At 40.3% G+C, this 23,152-nt stretch overlaps 1 protein-coding gene across 2 annotated transcripts in view; it reads right to left on the reverse strand.

The window, feature by feature from the left end:
* The window catches only part of Dnah8 (dynein axonemal heavy chain 8), a 286,935-nt gene that overhangs the window by 116,472 nt on the left and 147,311 nt on the right, over positions 1-23,152 (reverse strand). For both annotated transcript variants that reach the window (XM_005318733.5, XM_078020075.1), the window contains exons 46-57: positions 22,961-23,122; positions 20,808-21,054; positions 20,440-20,681; positions 20,213-20,353; positions 17,795-18,032; positions 13,981-14,123; positions 13,397-13,531; positions 12,560-12,682; positions 10,535-10,748; positions 7,290-7,399; positions 3,008-3,171; positions 1,810-2,002 (exon numbers count right to left, since the gene is read on the reverse strand). In XM_005318733.5, the coding sequence (XP_005318790.3) occupies positions 1,810-2,002; positions 3,008-3,171; positions 7,290-7,399; positions 10,535-10,748; positions 12,560-12,682; positions 13,397-13,531; positions 13,981-14,123; positions 17,795-18,032; positions 20,213-20,353; positions 20,440-20,681; positions 20,808-21,054; positions 22,961-23,122 (2,112 nt within the window). The remainder of the gene's footprint in view (positions 1-1,809; positions 2,003-3,007; positions 3,172-7,289; positions 7,400-10,534; positions 10,749-12,559; positions 12,683-13,396; positions 13,532-13,980; positions 14,124-17,794; positions 18,033-20,212; positions 20,354-20,439; positions 20,682-20,807; positions 21,055-22,960; positions 23,123-23,152) is intronic.

A 23,152-nucleotide genomic window follows, 5' to 3' on the forward strand; every position in this document is an offset into this window, starting at 1 on the left:
GCTCTACTCTACCGATCTCCTTCCATTATTATTTTTTAATTCTTTTTTATTAATTAATTCATTTATTTTACAGTAGGATGCATTTTGACATATAATACACAAATGGAACATAACTTCCCATTCGTCTGGCTGTTCATGGTTCAGAGTCACTCCACTAGTGTAATCATACATGTCAAAAGTAATTATTTAAAAATATTTTAAACTTTGTGGACATCCAAGGATTGGCCACTTGTTAGTCTACTTTTAATTATTTTCATGTTCAGAGGCCTGAAACCTAACCAAATTAGTTGGCTTCCAGGATAAAATCATTTCTGACCTTTCCCTTCAAGAGACATAGCACCAGCTAATTAACAATGGAATATAGCATAAATTGTCTCATTGTATCCGTCTTTTAATACTGTTTATGACCTTTAAAATGTATACTTTTACACAAGTCTTTGATGTTCCAAAGTAAAAACTCACCCACTTTGTTTTACAAATTATTCCTTCCGGTTGACTTCTTTGCTCTCTAATGTACTTTAGAATTACTTTGTTAAGTGACCTCATTTTGTTTTGTTTTTAAATCCCTTTGGAATCTTTGAGTTCCATTAAACACACACACACACACACACACACACACACACACACACTTGTTGTGTTTTCCATTTAGTCAAGTTTTATATCTTGGAATTGTTGCTGTTGAATTTTAAAAAAAAAGACTTTCACGTTATATTTTCTACCCTGTGATTGTTGGCAAGGACTGGCAAACTTTCTGTAAGGGGCAGGATGGTAAATATCTTAGGCTTTGCAGCCCATGCAATCTCTACTGCGACCACTCCACTCTGCCTTCACAGGGCAAAAGCAGCCCCAGGTCATATAAGAAACAAATAGGTATGGCTGTGTGCCAATAAAACTTCATTTAGAAATACCAAAATTTGAATTCCATAGAGTTTTTATGTGTCACACAATATTATTCTTCTTTTTATTTTTTTTCCTAACCATTGAAAAGTATAAAAACTCCTCTTAGCTCACAAGTCTAACAAAAACAGGCAGCTAGCTAGACTGGCTAATTGGCCAACCCCCGGTGGAGCACAGTTATCAAGTTTCATATTTATGTAACACTCAATCAACTAACTGAATTCTTACTAGTTAAAACACATTCAAAATCTTCTTGGATTATATAATTAGATAATCCTAATCTGCCAGTAATTTGGGTTTTCTTCCCTACCTGGTAGTAATGTCTATTTTTAACTATTAATTTTAAATATTATTAATTTAACATCTATTTTAATTGTGTTGCATTATTGAGATGTTCAAAGCAATATTAATTAAAGTGTTGATAATATGCACAGTTGTCTTACATTTGGCTTTGTAAGATTTTTGTTTCTAGATTTCTTTGAAAGAATCTTTTAGTTGGTGCATACCAATCCCTGCACATCGATTATTTAGAGTTACAGTAATTCAATGGTGGCTTTAGGTACAGAGGGAAATAACCAGTGAGATGAGTGATCCAAAAACTCTTTTAAGAGATGGAAATTTGTTCAGTGGATTAGATAAAGGGAAATGAAGGGAAGGGAGTGGGGATAAGAATAGGAAAGACAGTGGATGAATCTCACATAGCTTTCCTAGGTTCATATATGAATATATCACAGTAATCTCCACATAAAGTTCAACCAAAATAATGGGATCCTATTAGAATAAGTTATACTCTGTGTATGTATAATATGCCAAAATATGCTGTCCTGCATATCTAAAAAGAAAAAAGAAAAAATTTGAAAAATTTTAAAAGAGATGTAAATTTAAAAAAGAGAGCAAGATGGAAATGAATACCAATTCATAGATTTTGGGTACTTCAAATACAGTGTCTTCAGGCTCATCGCCAGTTGGTTCAGGCATGTCACGAAGAAAATCTACAAAGTATGGTTCAGGCAAAATAGACGATGCCGCTTCGGGGCTAATATTTTCTTCAACAGCACGAACAAGATGTACATTGAACCAATGTTCATCTTCTGGATTTATAAATCTGAAAGGAAAATGTACTAGTAAGAATAAAAAAATGTGAAAGCATCTTTTCTAGGTGAATGTAGTCTCAGCCTCCCTCCACCTGTCAATTCTGCACCTTCCTCACATCAAGACAGGGAAACACCATGTCCCACATTTGGATAAGAAGGACACAACTCCATTAAGACAATTACTGCTTATAGGAAACACAGATGAATCGCTCAGGTGACATCTGTGGATCCTAAAATTGGAGTGCAGACAAGATGGTCAGTGGCAGGTGAGTGTCCTCTTTCTGGGTTAAGGGACACACATTGCATAAAGGTCCTTTTCAAACTCACAGTATCACAGAGGAAGAAAGGAAGAAGGGGAGCTAGCATTTGACGAGTACCACCCATGCAGGAGACACCGTGGTACACCCTTCAACTTTGTGAGACTGGCATTATCACCCACATATTGAAGATGAGGAGACGGAGGCTCAAAGATGACTGAAACCAGATTTCACCATGCAAAACCTACACGGAGCTCACCACATGACAAGAGTGTGCTGCTGAGTTTTATCAGCACTCTGATGATGTGGTGATGTATAAAGATGTCCTGTTGCAGTACCAAACTCACAAACTGGCAGAGCATTTTATTTAAGGTGACCCCAGGTAGAAAAGGCCATCAATGCCTTATAAAAGACATTGAAACGGGAGGCACTACTCACTACTCAGCTGATCTGAGTAGATAATACAAGAATTAATGTGCTCACATAAACATTTCAGGTTGCACATTCGAACTCAAGTGCTGAGCCTGGCACAGTGGTGCATGCCTGTAATCCCAGCAGCTAGGGAGGCTGAGGTAAGAGGATCACAACTTCAAAGCCAGCCTCAGCAAAAGTGAGGACCTAAGCAACTCAGTGAGACTCTAAATAAAATATAAAATAGGCCTGGGAATGTGGCTCAGTGGTTGAGTGTCCCTGAGTTCAATCCCTGGTACAATAAAAAATAAAAATAAAAAATTTAACTCAAGGGGCTGTAATAGTCACCTGTCTGCAATTACTCTGTTGCACTCGTGTTTGAAAAGTGACATGAGAACAGTCATTGAGTTACACTCCTCAGCTTTTATTGTTAACATTCCTTGCCAAATCCTGGAAAGATCTCGAAGATTAAAGATATAATGAAATTTAGAAGGAGTTGGCAGCATCTTCGCCTAGTGAAAAAAAAATTAATATTCTCAATTAGTTTTCAGACACTAAAAGTAGAACTGTTTGGGGAACTATTTCTATCTCACAAATCCTATTTTAGATAAAATAGGCTGAGCAAATAAATCAAGTTCATATTTTTGTCACAGCAATGACAGGCAAAACCACACCATAAATAAACCAACAGAATTTAAAAGACTATCCAGCCCTCCAACAGGATGGATTCAAAATAATGCACTGGATGCTGATTCCAAAACCTTGTTCTCCCACTGTTAGTCAGCTTTGAGCCATTCATTTTCCCCTTAATTCTTAAGAACTATGTGAGCTGTGGGAAAAATCACCTCTAATCATTGTTAATCTTACTCATGTATATAAATGGAAGTATGTCATAACCAAATAACTGAACACCAACTGGTCATCTTGCAGGTAAAAATAATCAATGTCTACTTCCAAAGTCAATAATGACTGTCTTCCATATCCTTCTTTGATTAAAGTCCTCAATGCATTCGGATTTCCATACATATGTTTCAGTATCATAACCTGGATTTTGCTGTGGGTACCCATTTCAATCAATATCCCCCCTATACTCGGATTGCTATAATCAGTTGACAGGCAATTCGGACATGCAGCTGTTAGAGGTGGTTTTCTGTTTTTAGTGTGCAAGCACAGATAGAGTATTCAGCTAATTTATTTGCTATTTGTACCAACTTCTAGGATGTGAAAAAACAAAGCTATAACAACAACACATTCTTGCCCAGAGAGGTGCCGGTGAAGGGGCGCACTGGAGGTGCTGCTGGTGTAGAGAGGCTTGCCGTGTGCGAAAGTCATAATTGATATCATCACCATCATCTTTAAAAGTAAAAACAACCTCCATTCGGGTGACACAAAGCAAACTCCCCACACCATTAATGCAGGAAAGCAAATGCTCTCTACAGTACCCGTTCATAGAATAACCCCTTTCTATACTGAGAAAGTGCTCTATTGAGTAATTTTTGCAGGCTAATTCACAGTACCAGTTAAAACAGCAGGAGGCTCAGCAAGAGGAAAGAGGGGTTATTTTATCTATCACCTTTCAATTTCCCTCTCTGCTCAGTTCCATTGTAAGATAAAATGTTCGTTCTACCCACTAAAATATAAAACACACATTTATACTATAAATATGTAAAAAATACCCAGAGGGGTAAGGTTGTATAGATGCCGTTTATTTATTTATTTAGCATGGTGAGACTGTAGCTAGAGTGGCTGCTATTGGCAAGTGAAGTCATCTATTAAAAAGATCTTGTTTTGTTTGTTTTTTAAAGCTCCTTTCTTTCCCTCTTCTTGCTATTTATTAATTTGCATTTTTCTTTCGCTTCACTATCTCTTTGGTTTCTGGTGGGTTTTTTTTGTTTGTTTTGTTTTGTTTTTTGATACCAGGGATTGAATCCAGGAGCGCTTAACCACCAAGTCACATCCCCAGCCCTTTTATGTATTTTATTTACAGACAGGGTCTGGCTGAGTCGCTTAGAGCCTTGCTGAGTTGCTGAGGCTCCTGCCTCAGCCTCCCCAGCTGCTGAGATTCCAGGCATGGGCCACCATACCCTGGCTCCCCTTTAGTTTTCTTGTCTCCTTTTCTCCCCTGCTTCTGCTTTCAAGCTATATAAAGTAAGACAAAGGTGGGGAGTTGTGCAAGGCAAGAACAGATCCAAAGAGTACTCTGTGAAGATGGAAGATGTGAAGCAAAGACACAAAGCTGCTTATTTGGGGGAGCTGAAGGGAGAAAGATTCACTCTGAACGAAGACCCCACAGCACAGTTAACAGAACAGCTAAGTCCTCCACCATCAATACAGATTCCATTCTAGTGAGGAGCCTGGCAATACACAGGAGATGGAAACATTCATAAACAAATAGATAATAATGATAAAAGCAATGGTTAAATTTTAAAAAGTTGGTCCAGGAGACCAATAATGACTGGCGGGAGACACAGGCAGCAGACCATTGAAGAAAGTCCCTCTGAAGGTAAGAATGACTAGAAGGAGCAAGACAAAGAACAAAGATTCAGCCATGCAAGAACCCTGGAGAGGCCAAGGACCATAGGAAAAGTGGTAGGGGAGGGGAGCTAAGCAGAGGCCAGCTCAGATGGGTCAATTACAAATGTAGCTGGTGACTGTGCGAAAGAGCAATGATCTCCAATTTACTGTTTTTTGTTTGTTTGTTTGTTTGTTTTTTGAAACCAGGGATTGAACCCAGGGGCACTTAACCACCAAGCCACATCCCCGGCCCTTTTTGTCTATTTTATTAGAGACAGGGCCTTACTGAGTGGCCTAGGGCCTCACTAAATTGCTGAGGCTGGGTTTGAATTCAAGATCTTCCTACCTTAGCCTCCCAAGTTGCTACAATCACAGGTGTGCACCACCGCGCCTGGCTCCGATTTACTTTTGCAAAATATATAGGACAGTGTAAAGAACAGACTCAAGGGGGCAAGAAGAAGGCACAGAGGCTGGTTAGGAACCTCCTGCAGGTCCAGAGGATAGGCAAGGGAAGTGTCTCTCAGATGTCCTGGTGCAACGGGGAGGAACATGCGGCTTTGGGATGTACTTCAATGGAGAGGCCACTGAGACTTGCTAATGAAGAAAATGTAGGCAGCAAGACAGACAAACCAAGGATGGTGCCCCCTGTTTCAGCGTGAGAAGCAGGATGCCCGATGTTGCTGTTAACTAAGAGGCAAAAATCCAAAGGATGATCCTTTTAATGTGAGTTAGAAATCAGTTCAGAGCCAACCAGAGAGGCCTAGGGTGGATGTGCTGAGTTTGCAGTCATCATCATGGAGATGGTGTTAAAAGCCCTGGAGCTGGATGAGACCATTGAAGGAAAGATGCAGACAGAGGAGACCCCCACACACCCCCCCCAAAGACAGATCAGGAGCATTTAAGGATCCAGAGACAAGAAGAGGTAGCTGGAGAGATAGGAGGAAGAACAAGAGTATGGGACCCTGTGAAGCCAAGGGAAGGAAGTATTTTAGAGGATCATTTATGTCCAAAGCTCTAACAAGCCAAATATGAAGAAGGAGAAAATTGAACTTGGCAAGATCGAGGTCTTTGGGGCCATTGATTCAAACAGTGGGAATGAAAGCTTGTGCAAAATGGGTTCAAGGTAGTGAGCAGTGAGGAAGTGGAGCCAGGAAACCTGATGACAAAGGACACTGATACAGAGACAGTGGGAAGGCCCAAGCTCTTCAGAAAACTACGCATATAAGCACATGCAATTGAAAAAATGGCCTTGTGGAAAAGAGATGGATCTTACCACAGAAAATCATCTCAGACACTTACAGACCCTGGCATTCACTTTTCAGTTTTTTTAAAAGAAGAGAACAGCATGTGCAAAGGCCCTGTGTGAACAAAGAACAGGGTCCAGTATCAGGATCTGATCCCTGAAGGAGACTGAGCAGAAGGGCATTTTACAGGAATCACCCAACTCCTCTTCTGATCCTTCTGTATCCAGAACTCCCCCAGGCCACCCAGGAATCTGAAAGCATGACTGACCCAAGGTTTTCACATCTGTCTGATGTGTTCAACTGGCTTCATGAACACATAACAAACTAAAACAACAATTGCTTATGCCAATTTTTGGCAAATATACTAACCTCATTTTTTTTTTTAAATCTCAAACCTTCACTTATTGGTCTTTTTGTGGGTACTGCCTTTGGTTACCTGGTAACACAGGCTTGCCAAGATTTCCATAGGGCACTGACTTGTGGATTAAAAACTAGCCTATTTCATCAAGAACACTTCCATTCACTTAGTAACACAAGATGCATCTCCAAGAAATGCACAGGCTAGACTACAAGTCTTAGGCCGCTGAGAATATCTTGAAACCCAGGTATCAAATACAAATCAGAGTACAAATACAAATCAGAGTGACAGGTGGAAAAGCAGCATTCTTGTTTTGGCAAAATTCTACTTTATCTGGGATGTCGTGGGTGGCTTACAGTGATGTTTTGCACATAGGGAAAGTATCATTCGGTTAGAACACTTGCCACCCAGAAGGAAAAGGGGTCATTAATTAATGTGAGCAGCTAATTTGTCTTTCCTAGAAGATCTGACTTAAAAAAAAAAAAACAACTATGGATAAGGAAGCATCCTATACCTTAGTCCACTGCCACAACACTCTGCCCGCTGAGACCAACTGTATGATCATCTCACATATTTCAGGTCTGAACTTTCTACAAGGATCAAAGTATCCACAGCCAATAATTCCTGGAAAATAAACAAGATCGAAGATACGAGTTTGCAAAAAGATGACAAGGTACATGTTTATCCCAGTGAATAAATCATTACAAGATGGACTTAGCTGGGGATGTTAAGGATTTCTCCCATGGGACCGGCTACGACAGAGCCAGCAGTGGCCCGGCCACGCTTAGTGATGAGCACATTGTCTGCATTAACTCATTCCATCCTCCCAACACCCCATGAGAAAAGATATGAGGCAGATATTATGAGGAGGAGGAGTCTGTGAATCGGCATTAAGCCGAGAGCTTGAAAAAGCTCACTGATGACTCCCGCATCTTAGAGAGGAGACGGAGCCCAGACAGGAAAAGGAAATCGTTTAAGGTCACATGGGTTGGTTGTTGACTGAGCTGAAATTAGGACCCAGATCTCCTGATTGGCAGTCAGTCAACACTCTACTCTGGCCTGCGCTGGGCTCCTAGCCATTCCTAAGGAACGCCCAGCTCGGTGACAGTCTCCTGACATCATCACCCTGGGGAAGGAGTAACCTGCGGGTTAGTAGACTATTCTTAAAGACTCAAAATGCCTTTGGTTCGAATTGCAAAAAGAGACTTGCTTCACTTCTCTTTTTGGTGGTAGGGTGTTCAGGTGTGGGTGGGAAGGTGTTCAGGTCGAGGCATGGTATTTTCAGAGGAATACGAACATGGGTAACATATTCAGAGATACAGAACAGGCTTATGAAGGGCAGTGAGTCCTAAAGCAACCGGAGCTCATTCACATGGATGGAGGAAGAGTTGTCTTCAAGAGACACGTAATCGCCCTCCAAGGTCACGGTTGGTTGTTCTAGATGCCCATAAGACCTTTTTGCTTCTGAAATACTATATTCTAGATATCTACCTTCCTGTAGGACAGGTGCATAATAAGAATCATAGAATTTGGAATCAGAAAACAGGGGCGAGCACACACTTCTGCCGTGTACTAGCCCAAAGGTTCTGGCAGGGCTGTTACTTAACTCCTCTGAGCCTCACCACACCATGAGCCTTTGCCATAAGTTTATTTATGCAATTTTACTGGCAAAACATATTCAGGTTATTTCAAGGTTTTACTGTCATGAACACCACAGTTCCATGAGCATTCCTGTATACGTCTTCTGGAGTAGAGAGCAAAATCAACCCACAAGAATTGAGAACCTAAATACCGAAGGCAAAACAATATAATGTTTGGGAAAAAAAATATTCAAGGGCACCTCTGTGGTGCCTGGGTAGGAAAGGGCTTCTTAATGGAGACTCGAAAAGCATGCATGGGATGTTCGTGTTCTTCTTCACCAGTAACAATGACAAATTGTCATCCAAAGGGCTGTGACCCCCTGCTCCTCCACCGCAGGGGATGGGAGTTCCAGTTGACTTCACAGTCTCACCCACACTTGATTTTGTCAAAATTTCTCAATGCAGCAAATCTAGTGGGTAAAAAATGGCATTTCAAGTCTGTCTGTTTCCATATGTGATGGTTAGCCACCTCTGCATTTGTTCATCGGCCACTTTAGCTGCTTCTCTTCCAAGGGTCTCGGCTGTGCACATTTTGACATTAGGTTGTGGGCTTCCCTGATTATTTCATACAATTTCTCTAAATATTCAGAATACTAATTTTTGTTATTGTATGCGTTAAAACTTATTTTGTTACATTTGAGGTTTGTATTTTCATTCTTTGAAGGGCACTGTTCAAATGGAGACAAGCTCTTCAGTTTAACCTAGTGAATTTTATACTTTTGTTCCTTTGTTTTTGCACTCAGCCTATTTAAGAAGACCTTTCCTATCATTCCTACCCCCAGCCTCTCTTCTCTTCCTTCACTTTGCTCTGTCTAATCCAAAGTACCTCTATTCTTCCCTAGTCTCTGCCTCCCCCCTTATTGTGGATTAGCATCTGTATCAGAGAAAACATTCAGCCTTTGGTTGTTTGGGGACTGGCTTATTTTGCTTATCATGGTATTCTCCAGCTCCATCCATTTACCAGCAAATGCCATAATTTCATTCTTCTTTAAGGCTGAGTAATATACCATTGTGTATATACACCACAATTTCTTTATCCATTCATCTGTTGCAGGGCACCTAGATTGGTTTCATAGTTTAGCTATTGTAAGTTGAACTGCCATAAACATTTATGTGGCTGTGTCACTGGAGTATGCTGATTTTAGGTCCTTTGGATATAAACTGAAGAGTGGGATCACTGGGTCAATTGGTGGTTCCATTCCAAGTTTTCTGAGGAATCTCCATACTGGGTTCCATAGTGGTTGCTCCAATTTGCAGTCCCACCGGGATTGAATCAGATGTTTTTACCTTAGATGCACATATGATTACATGACCAGTACAACTCTACACCATGTACAACCAGAAGAATGAGAAACTGTACACCCGTGTATGATGTGTCAAAATTCCTTCTAGTGTCATGTATAACTAATTAGAACAAATTTTTAAAATGCAAAAGAAAAAAAGAAGCCCTTTCCTGTTTAGAAGTCATACAGATATTTCGCTATATTTTTTTCCCAAACACTTTATAGCTTTGCCTTAATATATCCATGAGCATCTGATTTTGTGGTTCATGTGAGGCAGGGAGTCCAATTTCAATTACTAACTTTTCCAGTACTGCTTATGAAAAGTTTTGTCTTCCTCTTCAGGTCTGCAGTACTTGCTCTGTGAAGTAATGTCCATCTATGTATAAGTCTGTTCTTTTGCAGGTACATAAAGTTTGATAGTACAATTTATGTGTGCCTAAACTTGGTGTCAAAAAAATCTTGTTTTCATTAATATATCAAAATGCTATCTTTGTTTTGACATGTTATTATTAACTTGGGATGAGTGTGGATATAGTGTCATTCATTCACCCCAATTTTCCCATTAGCCATGTCAAGAAAACAAAAACACAAAGCTCCCCTTACCTCCAGTGTCAAACCTCCCACAAGGCTATTTGTAAATATCTCTGGGTCTTAGACTAGGCTACAGACACGAGTCATCTTCTTAATACTGAATCCCTCTTTCCCGGTATTTAGCTTTCCATTTCAGAAACGTAATCCCTATTTTAAACAGAGTCTCCTTAGCTCTTCACATTTTGCATGGTTTATATCAATTACACAATGCAGTAAAAAAAACTAAACATCAAAAATATTCATACCAAAAATTTTGTCTATTGAATTATTTGAAGGCAATGTGCAGTTAAACACAGTGAATTGTCTTTTTAAGCGCTGTGGAATGTCATTTCGACCACCTCCAGGGTGAATCATGGCGGCTATGAGCTGCACATCAACGATAGTAGTGAAGTCTCCAGGCTTATCCAGGCTGTACATCCCTTCCATTTCCATCATCTGTCGTACAATCTCATTAGTTATCTGAAATTTCACACAGTAATATTTTTGTAACATATCATGTTCCTCCATAGCTCCTATGAAATAGCACAGATGAGATCAGCAGAAAACACCCAACTCTGACCAAGGAAGTGTTTGTGAATGTCAATGATCATCTTCAAGGCAATTTGGCTTAAATGACCCACCCAGAAACCTACACCCAGGAACCCTACCCCAGCAGTCAAACATGTCTGGTGCAAGTCCAAGGTGCCCTTCACCACACAGGTAAAAGTAGTTTCCAAATAAATTTAGATGGGTGGTTATTAGATATTTGGTACAATCACCAATATATTAGAGTTTCGAATTTTACTATAGACACCTTTCACACGCAACATCCAACATCAAAATACTTCAGATCAGTATGTAGGATGGTCTCCTCCCTGAGCTTTCAAAATATTATATTAATGAGTGTTTGGGGTTGGGGTTTTATGTGCTCATCTTATCATCTCTGCAGCTTCTGACACTGCAACACTTCCTCTTTCTTGTTCATTTTTCCATTCTTGGTTTCAAAGGTATGACTTCTGACTGCTTCCCAGGCTATGCTTTACTCACTCATCCCTCATGTGTGATTGTTCTCCAAGATTCTTCCCTTGCCCTCTTCTCTTCTTGCTATCCCAGGGGACATCATCTCAACACTACACGCCAAAGAATCTCAATGCTGTAACTCTAGCTTCAGATTCCCTTCTAAGCTCCACAACCGTGCACCCAAATTCTTGCTGGGCATTTCCAAATGGACGGCACACCAGCACCTCAAATATAATACTTTCATCCAACCAACATTTAATAAATGACTATTGTGTGCCAGCTTCTCACGTAGTCTAGACAAAATTCCCTGTCCATGGAGCATACATTCTCCTTATGGGAGACAAAATATACAAATGTATGCTTATATATAAACAAAACGGAGTACTGTAAGCCTTTGAAAAAAATAAAGCAGAGAAATGCAGCAGGAGGTTCTCCAGGGTATTGGGGAATATGAAGAGCAGGGAAGCCTTCACCTCCCGTGACATAAAAGCCTACATCCAAAGGAGGTGAGAAAGCAATCCATTCAGATACCCAGGGGAAGAGCGTTCCAGGCAGAGAGGCCGAGTAACATACCAGGCACATACAGACAGGATCAGTAAATGTGGCTGGGGCGGAGTTCTGGGGAGGTAACATCAAACAGCATAGGGTCTTTGGATTATGGTAAGGATTTGGGCACTTACAACTACAAGTCTCAGAGGATTCTGAACAGAGGAGTGTGTCATGATCTGACTCATGTTTTAACTGGTTGTGTTTGTGAGAACAGGTGTAGGGGGCAAGGGTTAAAGAGCAGGACAGGACCAACCCTGGGGGACTTCGGTAGATGGTGTTGGTGAGGCAGTGTATGTCGGTGGGATGCCACCAGGAGTGTGCCCAGTGCTCGCAACGCTGGTGAGGTCTTCTAATAGGGAGTGACTCGAAGCAATAGATGACTGCAGCTAGGACTGAGGTGTGTGGCAGAGTGAGTACATAAATAGGTCTGTTTGTTGTTGTTTTAAACATTGCATAGTTCTCAGAGAGAGAGAGAGTGCAGAGAGGTCAGAGCAAGGATGAAAACCCAGGGAAAGGAAGAAGCAAGAGAAGGCCCAGAAAGGACACTAGAACCAGGTCGCCAAAGAGACAGGAGGGAGTCATCGTAAAAGAGTACACAGGGATTTCAAGAAAGGAGAGTCCAAAAAGTCTGAGAATTGCTACTAGACTTAAGAACATGCAGGATATTGACATATCTAAGAATACCCATTAGGCTTCATCTGTGTGAGATACTTTAATCATACCTGATCTCCCCACTCATTAATCACAGGCATGTTAATATCATCAATAAACACAGTCATTTTTCTCCCTCCTGGTGGCCCATACGTGCTTCCCATTCGCTTATCCACGTAGCTTTCAATCGTTCTCTAGAGAAAAGGAAATGGTTTGTCTAATGCATTAGGTTGTACTCCATGTTTCTAAAAAATATGAACATCTTTTCAGAATAGGATACAATTTATTATGCATTTAATAAATATAAATAATGCTGGGCACAGATGGTGCACACCTGTAATCCCAGCCAACAGGGAGGCTGAGGCAGGAGGATCAAAAGTTCAAGCACAGACTCAGCAACTTTGCAAGGCCCTCAGAAACTTAGTGAGACCCTGTCTCAAAAATACAAGAAGAAAAAAGGGCTGGCGATGTGGCTCAGTGGCAAAGCACCCCTGGGTTAAATCCCCAGTACCAAAACATAACAAAATAAGTGTATATATAATTATTAAAATACATGCTGCTGAATTTTTATAAACAAGTGTTGGGGAATGTTAATCAGGACTTTATACGAAAATAAATATGCTCCAAAGTTCAGCTTCAGCCTTGGCATTAGGCCAAAACATGTTATCTGAATTTGGCTTCAACTTTAGCCACAAGAAGGCCAGCTAGGGGCTAGGGTTGTGGCTCAGTGGTAGTGTGCTTGCCTGGCACATGTGAGGCACTGAGTTCGATCCTCAGCACCACATAAAAATAAATAAAAATAAAACAAAGGTATTGTATCCATCTTATACAGATCACACATTGTTTATTGTAAGCAATACTTAAAATTTTTAAATGTTTACTGCAGCAACAAATGATGGAGGGTTTACCTGAAACATAATCGGTTCTGTGGCTGATGAGAAGTTGAGACTTTTGGAAAGATGTACTTCGGGATCATATTTTTTCAAATAGGCCTTGATCATGACCGTTTTTGCAGTTCCCTGCTCTCCCGTGAGCAAAACAGCCTGCAGTGAGGAGGTAGCCATGGTGAGAGGAACTGTCGAATGTTTAAGTTTCAAGTGTTTTAGGGTTCTACTGGCTATTCTTGCTTCTTATAAATGGATGCAGTGACTTTCTAACTTCTATTTGGAATCACACCTCCATCAAAATAACTTCTACTTGAATTAAAGATTTAAATGTAAAATGCATAGGGTCCTGTAAAAGTGCTGGAAGAGAATGAATCATTATTCATAAGCATGGAAGTGTGGACAAGACAGTCCACTTTCCAGCAAGCTGGGGGTCAGCGGCTCAAAGGATGCTGAGTTGCAGAGTGCCCTGGCATGTTCACTTGTCAAAAATGCTTCCCTGCATTGACACTACCTCCAGGCCCTTGTCTTGGAATTCAATTCTTCTGTCTGTAGCTGTGAAAAGGGTTGGGCTTTTTTGTGACCATCTAAGACCCTGTTATACTTACTTTATGCTGTTTTGCAATGGTGTCCATCAAAAAATTTGTTCTAACATTGTCAACATTTGGAACCAAAATTGATGAATAGTCTGGAATACTGTCAGTTGGGTAATAGTATGGAAGAACTTTCTTGTTCCAGTGTTCCCAATCGCCTACACAATAAGTAAAATTTCATCTTCAGGAAAATGCATTCTTCAAACATTGTGTCAGAATACAAAAATATAAGTGCTATAAATGATAAGTTGGATCATATAAACATTTAAAACACTTTCCTAAAATACATTACTGTATCTGCCCTTTCATTCAATGGTGACTTATATCTCCTTTTTTATTCAATATCTCTGCTAAGCAATTTATTAATTTCATTGATCTTTTCAAAGAACTATCTTTTGGTTTCATTGATTTTTTTTTTGCCGATTGTTCTATTTTCTATCTCATTGATTTCTGTTTTAATTATTATTGTTGCTTTCTTCTGTTTACTTTGGATGTAATTGAAACCTTTATTCTTTCGTAATATAGACATGAAGTGCTATAAAGTCTCCCTATTGATAATAGTTTATGGCCCAGAATATCTTGGTAAATGTTTCTCTGTTCTTAAAGGGAATGTACATTCTGTTTGGCAGTAGACTATATCTGTCAGTCAGGTAAAATGGGTTGATTGTGTTGATCAAATTTTCTATATACTTAACTAATTTTGTCTGTTTGTTATTGATTATTGATAGAGTATTGAAACCTTTCTAAAATTGTAGATTTGTCTGTTTCTGCTGGTCTCTGACACTTCCTCTCTGTGCAGATCCTCCTCTCTGGTGCTCTGCCCTGCCAATTCTAGCTTCTTGATCTTCCCAGAATGCACCTTTGCCTCCTCGTTTTGGACAGACTGCTAGTCCTGTTTGGGTTTCCCTCCCTGAGCTGCTGCTGGAACTGCCTTCCAGTAGAAATGTGGTAAAATCTCCTTGTTTACTTCTCTCAGTGATTTGAGTCTTATGCTTCCCGTTTTCTAATGTCTGAAAAACATTGCTTTATACCTTTTTTTCAGCTTTCTAATGTAAGAGGTTAAACCTAGTCTCTCTTACTCCATCTTATGTAAAAGCAGAAATTCTCATATTTCATTTTAAATCTAAAAATAAAGTACCTCCAAAAATGTTAATGTCCACGAATTTTTTTTTTAAATGGATGGATGAAAGATGTGGTAATGAATAACTAGCTAGAGATCATATGGAATAAATATATTAGAACCCCTTTTAACCACCAAGTATGTAATATTTTCATTCATTTCGTGGGCATGTGCTCAGGCAACTCCATTTCATCTAAAGTAGTCATGTAGGCGCTGGGGATGTAGCTCAGTGATAAAGCAGTTTCCTAGCATGCCCGAGGCCCTGGGTTCACTCCCCAACTCCCCACACAAAGTAATTATTTAGGCTGTGGTGAGATGAGATACCTGCAGTCCTTCAACATTTTAGCCAGAGAATAACTTAGGACTCCCTTGAAGAATGATGTGATTCTAGGTATTGTCAACCTTTTGTTGACATCTCCAGTAAAACCAAGAAACACCATCATCTAAACATATAGACCCAGCACTGGCTTGGAAGAAATGCCATAAACTCACCATACTGCTCTTTCATTTTCTTGAGGAGTGGGTGGTACAGGGAATTGAACCCAGGGGTGCTCTACCACTGAGTCACATCTTCAGCCCTTTTTATTTTTTATTTTAAGACAGGGTCTCATTAAGTTGCTTAGAGTCTTGCTTGTTGCTGAGGCTAGTTTTGAACTTGCAATCCTCCTGCCTCAGGCTCCCAAGCTGCTGGGATTACAGACATATGCCACCATGCCCAGCTAGACTGCTCTTTTAAGCATCGGTGACCTAGCCCAGGGATGCATGCTTATAATCCCAGCAACTCAGGAGGCTGAGGCAGGAGGATTGCAAGTTCCAGTCTAGTCTGGGCAACTCATTAACACCCTTACTATACTGGGGGTATAGCTCAGGGGTAGAGCTCCCCTGAATCCAATCTCTAGTAACACACACACACACACACACACACACACACACACAGAGAGATATCAATGTCTACCTTTGATGATACAAAGGAAGATAATTATTTAATTGGCATAATAATTGGATTCCATATGATTAGAAAATTGCTGCAGATAGATTTCCAGTCTCTGAGTAAGCAGGGGCCTGGCCTTTAAATAAGGATGACATGCTCAGGGGGAAGCAACCTGAACTTTGAACATGACAGACTGTGGATTGCTCTGGATTCTATGTATGTGTGTGTAAACGTATCTATTCATCCATGCATCCATTTATTGATTGTACCGGGAACTGCACCCAGGGTCTCTCTAAATTGCCTAGGCTGGCCTCAACTTTGTGATCCCCTGCCTCCCTCTTGTTGCTGGTAAGGGCCACCGTGCCTGGCTTTGACTATGGATTCTGAAAAATTCATGTTTAGATTTAAAGATTCACTTAATTGTCATTTTGCATTCTGAGTTGGAGTTCCCTTTTGTCAACTGAGACCTTCCATATCTTTAATCATGTGCTATAGAACCACTGGTCATTCATTCTGGTTAAGGAGGGCCAGTGGGGGGAAATGCATTTATCTCAGTTCCTTCAAGGACAGAACTTTCAAACCCAAATTTGCACTTATTTTCAATATGATTCTCCCACCCTTTAATGTGCCCAGAGTGCCCCAAGCCTAGGAAACCCCTCAGTTTTGTGCTCTTCAAACCATAACTCTTCAGTCTTTTGCCAGTGTGGGCTGCGTCAGCTGTCCGGCAGCGAGCTTGGGAGAAAGGACCAGGAGGTCTTCTTAAACAACCCGCCCTCTTGATTCTTACCTACACCTTCACCCCAGTTTCCAGTATCTGAGCCCTTCTAAGGTCCTCAAATGTGCGCTGAATTACTTCTCAACACTTCCCAAGGTCACTTTCAGGTTTCCCTTTGTCCAGCATGCTTAATCAATTACAACTTCCCTCTCTGTTGCTTTCAAAATTTTGTTATTGCCATCCAATTCCCTATTGTATTTATCCTTTTGAGTTCATGCATTTGGGGAAAAAAGAAAAAAAAACTATCTTTGCTATTTTAGAGATTTTAGGAGGAAATAAAGGTAAATATCAATAAAGCATATTTTTCCCTCTGTAGGGTTTAGAAGAGTCAGGGGATGGGCTCCAGATAAAAGTACCAAGTTCATGGGCGTTTCTTTTAAGGAGAAGTGAGCTGGGCTTGCCACCCAGGGAAGGATGAGTCTGTGATAGGTTAAGTAGAGCCCCACCTGCTGGGGTCATTTTCTTCATTGGAACATTTCCTACTGGGAAGCTGTAGAACTGACATGCTCCATGCATTTCCACATTTTACACCATGAAGAATCTCTGTTCTCTATGCTGCTTTCTTCCTACGTCAGCCTTAGAAAGCAGATGATGTAAGAGGCATTGCTACCTAGGCCTTATTTCACCTGGGCACATTCCACAAGGAGAAGTCTGGAGTCTCTACACAGTTCCTGGCATGGCTAATATGCAAAATTCTATGATCTTTTGCACATATGCTCTTTTAAAATGGTATTAACAATTCTGTTCCTTGTAGTTGGTTTACCATCCCCCACCCAGAGGAGAGTTTATGGTAGTTCATATTTTTCCCATTTAAAAAGTCAGGTAAGATTGGTTGGTATGTTGGATTCTGAACCAGTAATAGCTACTATGCTAATCCTGTGGACAGATTTTAGCTTTGAGTCTCTTATTATATTTTCTATCACAGTTTTTCTATATTTGTAACTATACATCTTTAAAATATAAAAAAAAAATAGTCAGGCAAGGTATGATTCACCGAACTTACCATAATCCGTGACATAGAACTCATACATAGTTTGATTTGTGTCTTTAGGTATTTCTGGTAAGTTTAACTTGCTTTCATGATGTCGTAAAAAGACTTCAAGTTTTTCTCTGCTTTCCAACTCCAGAAGGGCTCCTAAACTCCACATTAGGCCAAACACGAATAACTTATGAAGATGCTCCACACATGAAATACCACCTTCTTCTTTGGAGGGAATTAAACCTTCCAGAAGATTGAGAGACTAAAAAAAAATTAAGTAAGAAACATTTTTTCTCAATTAAAATTTTTCAGATAACAACTTTGAAATAATAATAAAAGAAGGCAAGAAAGAAAAGAGAACAGAAATATCTCAAGATCTTGCTTGATCACTGTCCTACAGCCCCCAGCATTTAGAAGGAAGGCCACCCATTTCAGACAGGCTGGGTGGTCTATAGCAGGAAGAACGCTGGCCTGGGAATCTGGAAGTGTGGTTTGTAACCCCAGTTCAGGACACTCTTGAGCCTCAGTTTCCTAATCTGAAATGTGAAAGGCACAGTCTAAATGTTTTCTAAGGTAGCCTTCTGGTTCTAAAGTTTGATCATCCAAACTTTTCCAGATGGAAGATTTTATTTCTTTTTAACATTATGCAAGACTTAGCAAACTGTACTCTCTGGGGGAGGTGGGACAGCAGCCACTTGTTTGGTAAATAAAGTTTTATTGGAACAGTCACACAGGTCATTCTTACCATCTCTAGTTCCTTTTGTGCTACAACAGCAAAGTTGAATGGTTGAGACAAAGAGTTATACAAACCCTAAAGTATTATTATCTGGCCCTTAAAAAATTATTTCAAGGTAAAAATTTATCCATCTAAAAGTGGTCACTAACTAATTCATTGATTTGGGTCTTCTGCATTATTTCTAATGTACCCAGCCTCACTGATTGATATCCCTTACCTGGAAAACCAAATCATGGGTAACAATTTAGCATGAGTAATTATCACCAATAGACTGGAACTAGAAGAGCCCTTAAAAAAATCTATGGTTAGTTCTGTTTTTCTTCAAAGACTAATTAGAAAAACAAAGTATGGAAAGAAGAATACCAATACATTTTTGTTGAAAGGTTTTCTGAGCTACACTAAATTTGCAAAGCCCACGTTGCTAAGTTTTTCTGAGAGCCACAAACTCCTCTTTGTACTTTTCTGTCAAACTGCTAGCTTGATTCATTTATCATATTGACTCTCATCATTGGACACACTTTCTGGAACAAGTTAGTAAACCTGACAGTGAAGAGGATGATTCATCCCTCTTTCCCTACTGACATCCCTCTGGGGAGTGAAAGCGGTAGAGATGTCAGTGATCGTTGGTAAGATCTTTAGTAGGAATCAAACTTCTCAGAGCCTTCAACAGTGCATACCGTAAAAAGATTTCTATGGCATTTGCCAGTAAATGGATGGAACTGGAGGATATCAGGCTAAGTGAAATAAGCTGATCCCCCCCCCAAAAGAAACCCAAAAGGCCAAATGTTCTCTCTGATATGCAGATGCTGACTTTCAATGGGTGGTGGTGATGGGGTCACTGTATTGGAATCAACCTAGTGTCCTTCAGCAGACGAATGGATAAAGAAAATGTGGTACATATACATATACACAATTTAATATTACTCAGCCATAAAGAAGAATGAAAGTATGGCACTTGCCAGTAAATGGATGAAACTAGAAACTATCATGTGAAGTGAAATAAGTAAATCCCCCAAAACCAAAGGCCAAATGTTTTCTCTGATATGTGAATGCTGACTCACAACAGGCAGGGGAAGGGAGGAGGGGAGGTTCACTAGCTTGGAAAACGGGGAAAGGGGAATGAGATTGGGAAAGACAGTAGAATGAATCAGACATAACTTTCCTATGTTCATATATGAATAAACAACCAGTGTAACTCCACATCATGTACAACCACAAAATGGGAAGTTATACTCCATGTATATATGATATGTCAAAATGCATTCTACTGTCATGTATAACAAGCAAAAACAAAAAAAATTTAAAGATTTCTGTGGATGGGCTGGGGTTGTAGCTCAGTGGCAGAATGCTTGCCTAGCACATGCGAGGCCTTGAGTTCGATCCTCAGCACCACATAAAAATAAATAAATTAAATAAAGGTATTGTGTCCAACTATACCTAAAAAATAAATATTAAAAAAAAAAAGACTTCTGGGCTGGGGTTGTGGCTCAGCGGTACAGCACTTCCTAGCATGTGCAAAGCCCTGGGTTCAAGCCTCAGCACCACATAAAAATAAACAAAGGTATTGTGTCCAACTACAAAAAATATTAAAAAAAAAGATTTATATGGACTGCATGAATTTTCTATTTAGATCACTATTAACTGCCACTGAGTAAAAATGAAATCTCAAAAGTAGAAAATGTAAAGCAACAACAACAAACCCTTACTTGCGTAATATAGTTGCACTCTAAGAGCTGCATTTTGGGACTGAGGCTTAGTTTCATATATGTATATGCATCTTCAAACACTTTGTCATACAGAGTCAGGAACACAGTAGATTCCTGAGTAGTCCGCTTCTTCAGCCAGGCCTGCAGCAGAGGAGCAGAATCTGTTTATGAGGAAAGTGCAAAATGGCCAGGCACTGGGCAGCCCTCCATCCATCTCCCGTTCCCACCTGCAGTATTGGCCTCCAGGTGAGAGCGGAGCTGCTGATATAGACCATGCCCATCCTGGAAACCGTGGCTGGAGAGGCATTCTCAATGTTGTGGACTTCAAACAGAAGCTTACAACTCGGGGCCATGGGAATGCGATCCCCATTAGCCAACGTGAGTGTTTTATTATCGTCCAACACAGAATTTAAATTCTCAATCCAAATGGCATCCACCGGGCCATCTAAAATGAGGAAAATGTTTTCACCTGCAAACAATTAAAGTGGAAAATCACGTTTTCTCTACAGATAATAAAAACAGAAGTTTAAAATAAATATTGTATTATTAATAAACTGGCAAGTTAAAAAGATTGCAGAAGCGGGTTCATGTGCACCTTTCTTAGCTTTCAGTGTTTTTCTCCAGAGAGTAGAAAAAATCCCATCTGTCCAGTCATTGGTGGCAGTATCCAGCCTGCCAAACATCTGGGGTGCAGTTATAGCTTTTGGATTCATTCGCATTTCTCTATGGGGCCTTCCACATTCTGTTAATGCCTTCATCAGAATTGTTATAACCGTTGTCTTCCCGGAACCACTGGGCCCAAGAGTCATCAAGCCATGCCGAACCAGAGAGGTCTCATATAACTACACAATTAAAACAATAAATTGAGAAAAAATGTAATTTATGAGTCTTCCGCTGACATCCATAGTAGCTAGTTGAAATGTGAAAAGCTTTAAATGAGTTCTCATTCAAGTAACTAGTTCAATATTTAAAAGATGTAAAAACTTGTGTTGCTAGATGCAGACAGCGAATTGCCATCACATGATAAAATAACATAAGTGCTAAAGTAATGACGATGTGGAACATGAATTTCATTCTGGAATAACCATCAACCTGGGTTCTACTTTTTGCTTCTCAAAACTATTCCTTGTGATTCTGGATTTCGGATTGAGAACCAGCAGTTTTTCCACATGCAAAATTTTCTCTGTGTGCAATGTGATGATATCGCCCCTTAGTGGTAGAAAGCTGCAACTCCAAGCACCACAGTGAAGATCCAGGATTCATGGTGGGCCTCGGGGGCTCTCGGAAGCACATCTTGAATAGGATTCCCCGCCCCTCCACTCCGCTCCTCCCCAGGAGTGTTCCCAGGAGAAATGGACCAGGAAAAAACAAGACAGGAATGGGAAGAAGTGAGGCCAGGTGTGATTGAGGACAACTGCAGAGGAGAGACTTAAGCATGATCCTGCTGGGGACTTTCTGATGTGAGCTACACCTCAGGGACTGTTCCACCTGGAAGAGGTGGCTTGACTTTCCTTCTCTAACACCTATCAGTCCTTATTTAAGGAGAGGCTGACTGGGGACAGGGATTAAACTCTCAGGCACTGCCTACCCGTTGTGCCTACCCACAAAGTGGCTCCAGTCCTCTCTTGCATTACAAGTAAAGGCACATAGAAGCTGGGAAGGCAGCACGCGGAAAGGGCAAACAGGATTCAAGGAGACATACTAAGAGCATATCAGAAGACATCCTGCCTGTGGTTCTCTTAATAAAAATAAGAAGTCAAAGATCTCACAACCCATCAGAGGTAGAATCTGAGCTGTCCTAGCATTTTGGATAGAAATGTATTACTATTATAACCCATCCTTTAAAAGCAACAGAGGCTCTGGCTATACCACCATGTCCAAGAGTAATGTTACTGACACCCACCATGATTCTTTTCTAGAGTCACTCATTGAGATGACTAGGATTTTAGTACTCGGTATACAGTATGGATATCATATATAAAATAATGTGCCAAGAAGAAAAAAAATTCTAATGGCTTCCAATACATGGATAATGAAAAATAATTAAATGTTTCTCCATATATTTCCATGTGAGATCTGTATATGTCCCATATATTTGCATGAGCCATAATTTGGTGGAGAATAGTGAGCTAAAGTAAGAATTGTTATTTCTTTCCAAATGCAATTTGTAATACAATTTCTGCTCCTTCATTTTCCAAAAGCCCTGGAAAACACCCCTCAAAGCAACAAGCTCGTAGAGATTTGAGCCTGTGTCTCTGCTACGGGTTCTTGAGTCCATAGGTGGAGGTTAGGGAGCTGTCACAGGATGAAGTAGGTGGAGAGAAAGATGCCAATGGGTTCAAGTTTTCATGTAGGTAAAGGACACAGCATGCCACACAAGAAAAAAAAAAGTAGTGAGGGAGCCCAGATTCCTAAGGCACTGGGCCCCTGGACACCGAAGCTAGTTGGGTTATCTCAGCTCACATTCCAACTGTTTTGGGGATTCTGGTTACCGTCCATACTTTTCACCAGGTGAAGTAACAACCAGAGTAAATTATTGCTTGTTTTCTGTGAGGCAGGATAAACCCATACTTTCTCTAGGACAAATTCATACCATGAGGACTCTCCCTGCAATGATGTGTGTATGTAGCATTTTAATCCAGTTTCAACACTTCCATCAAATAAGATGCAAATCATGTTGTAGTCACATGGTGACCTCTAGCAGTACACACTTACTGTTGCACTGATAACAGACTAAAATGCCCTTACCTGTACAAGTTTGAGGTTCCAGGGTGGGTGGTTAATCAAACCTTCTAGATTAACCTGGTTGGCTACAGCAGCCTGCAGTTCTGCATAAGTATTACTGTCCAGTTGTAACCCCGGAAACAAGTCATTGATTAAGCTGAGGAACAGGGGTTCATCTTCATCAACCTAAGGGTGCACAGGTTAAAATAACCTTAG

The sequence above is a fragment of the Ictidomys tridecemlineatus genome, chromosome 8 (assembly GCF_052094955.1).
Source record: "Ictidomys tridecemlineatus isolate mIctTri1 chromosome 8, mIctTri1.hap1, whole genome shotgun sequence".
NCBI lineage: Eukaryota > Metazoa > Chordata > Mammalia > Rodentia > Sciuridae > Ictidomys > Ictidomys tridecemlineatus.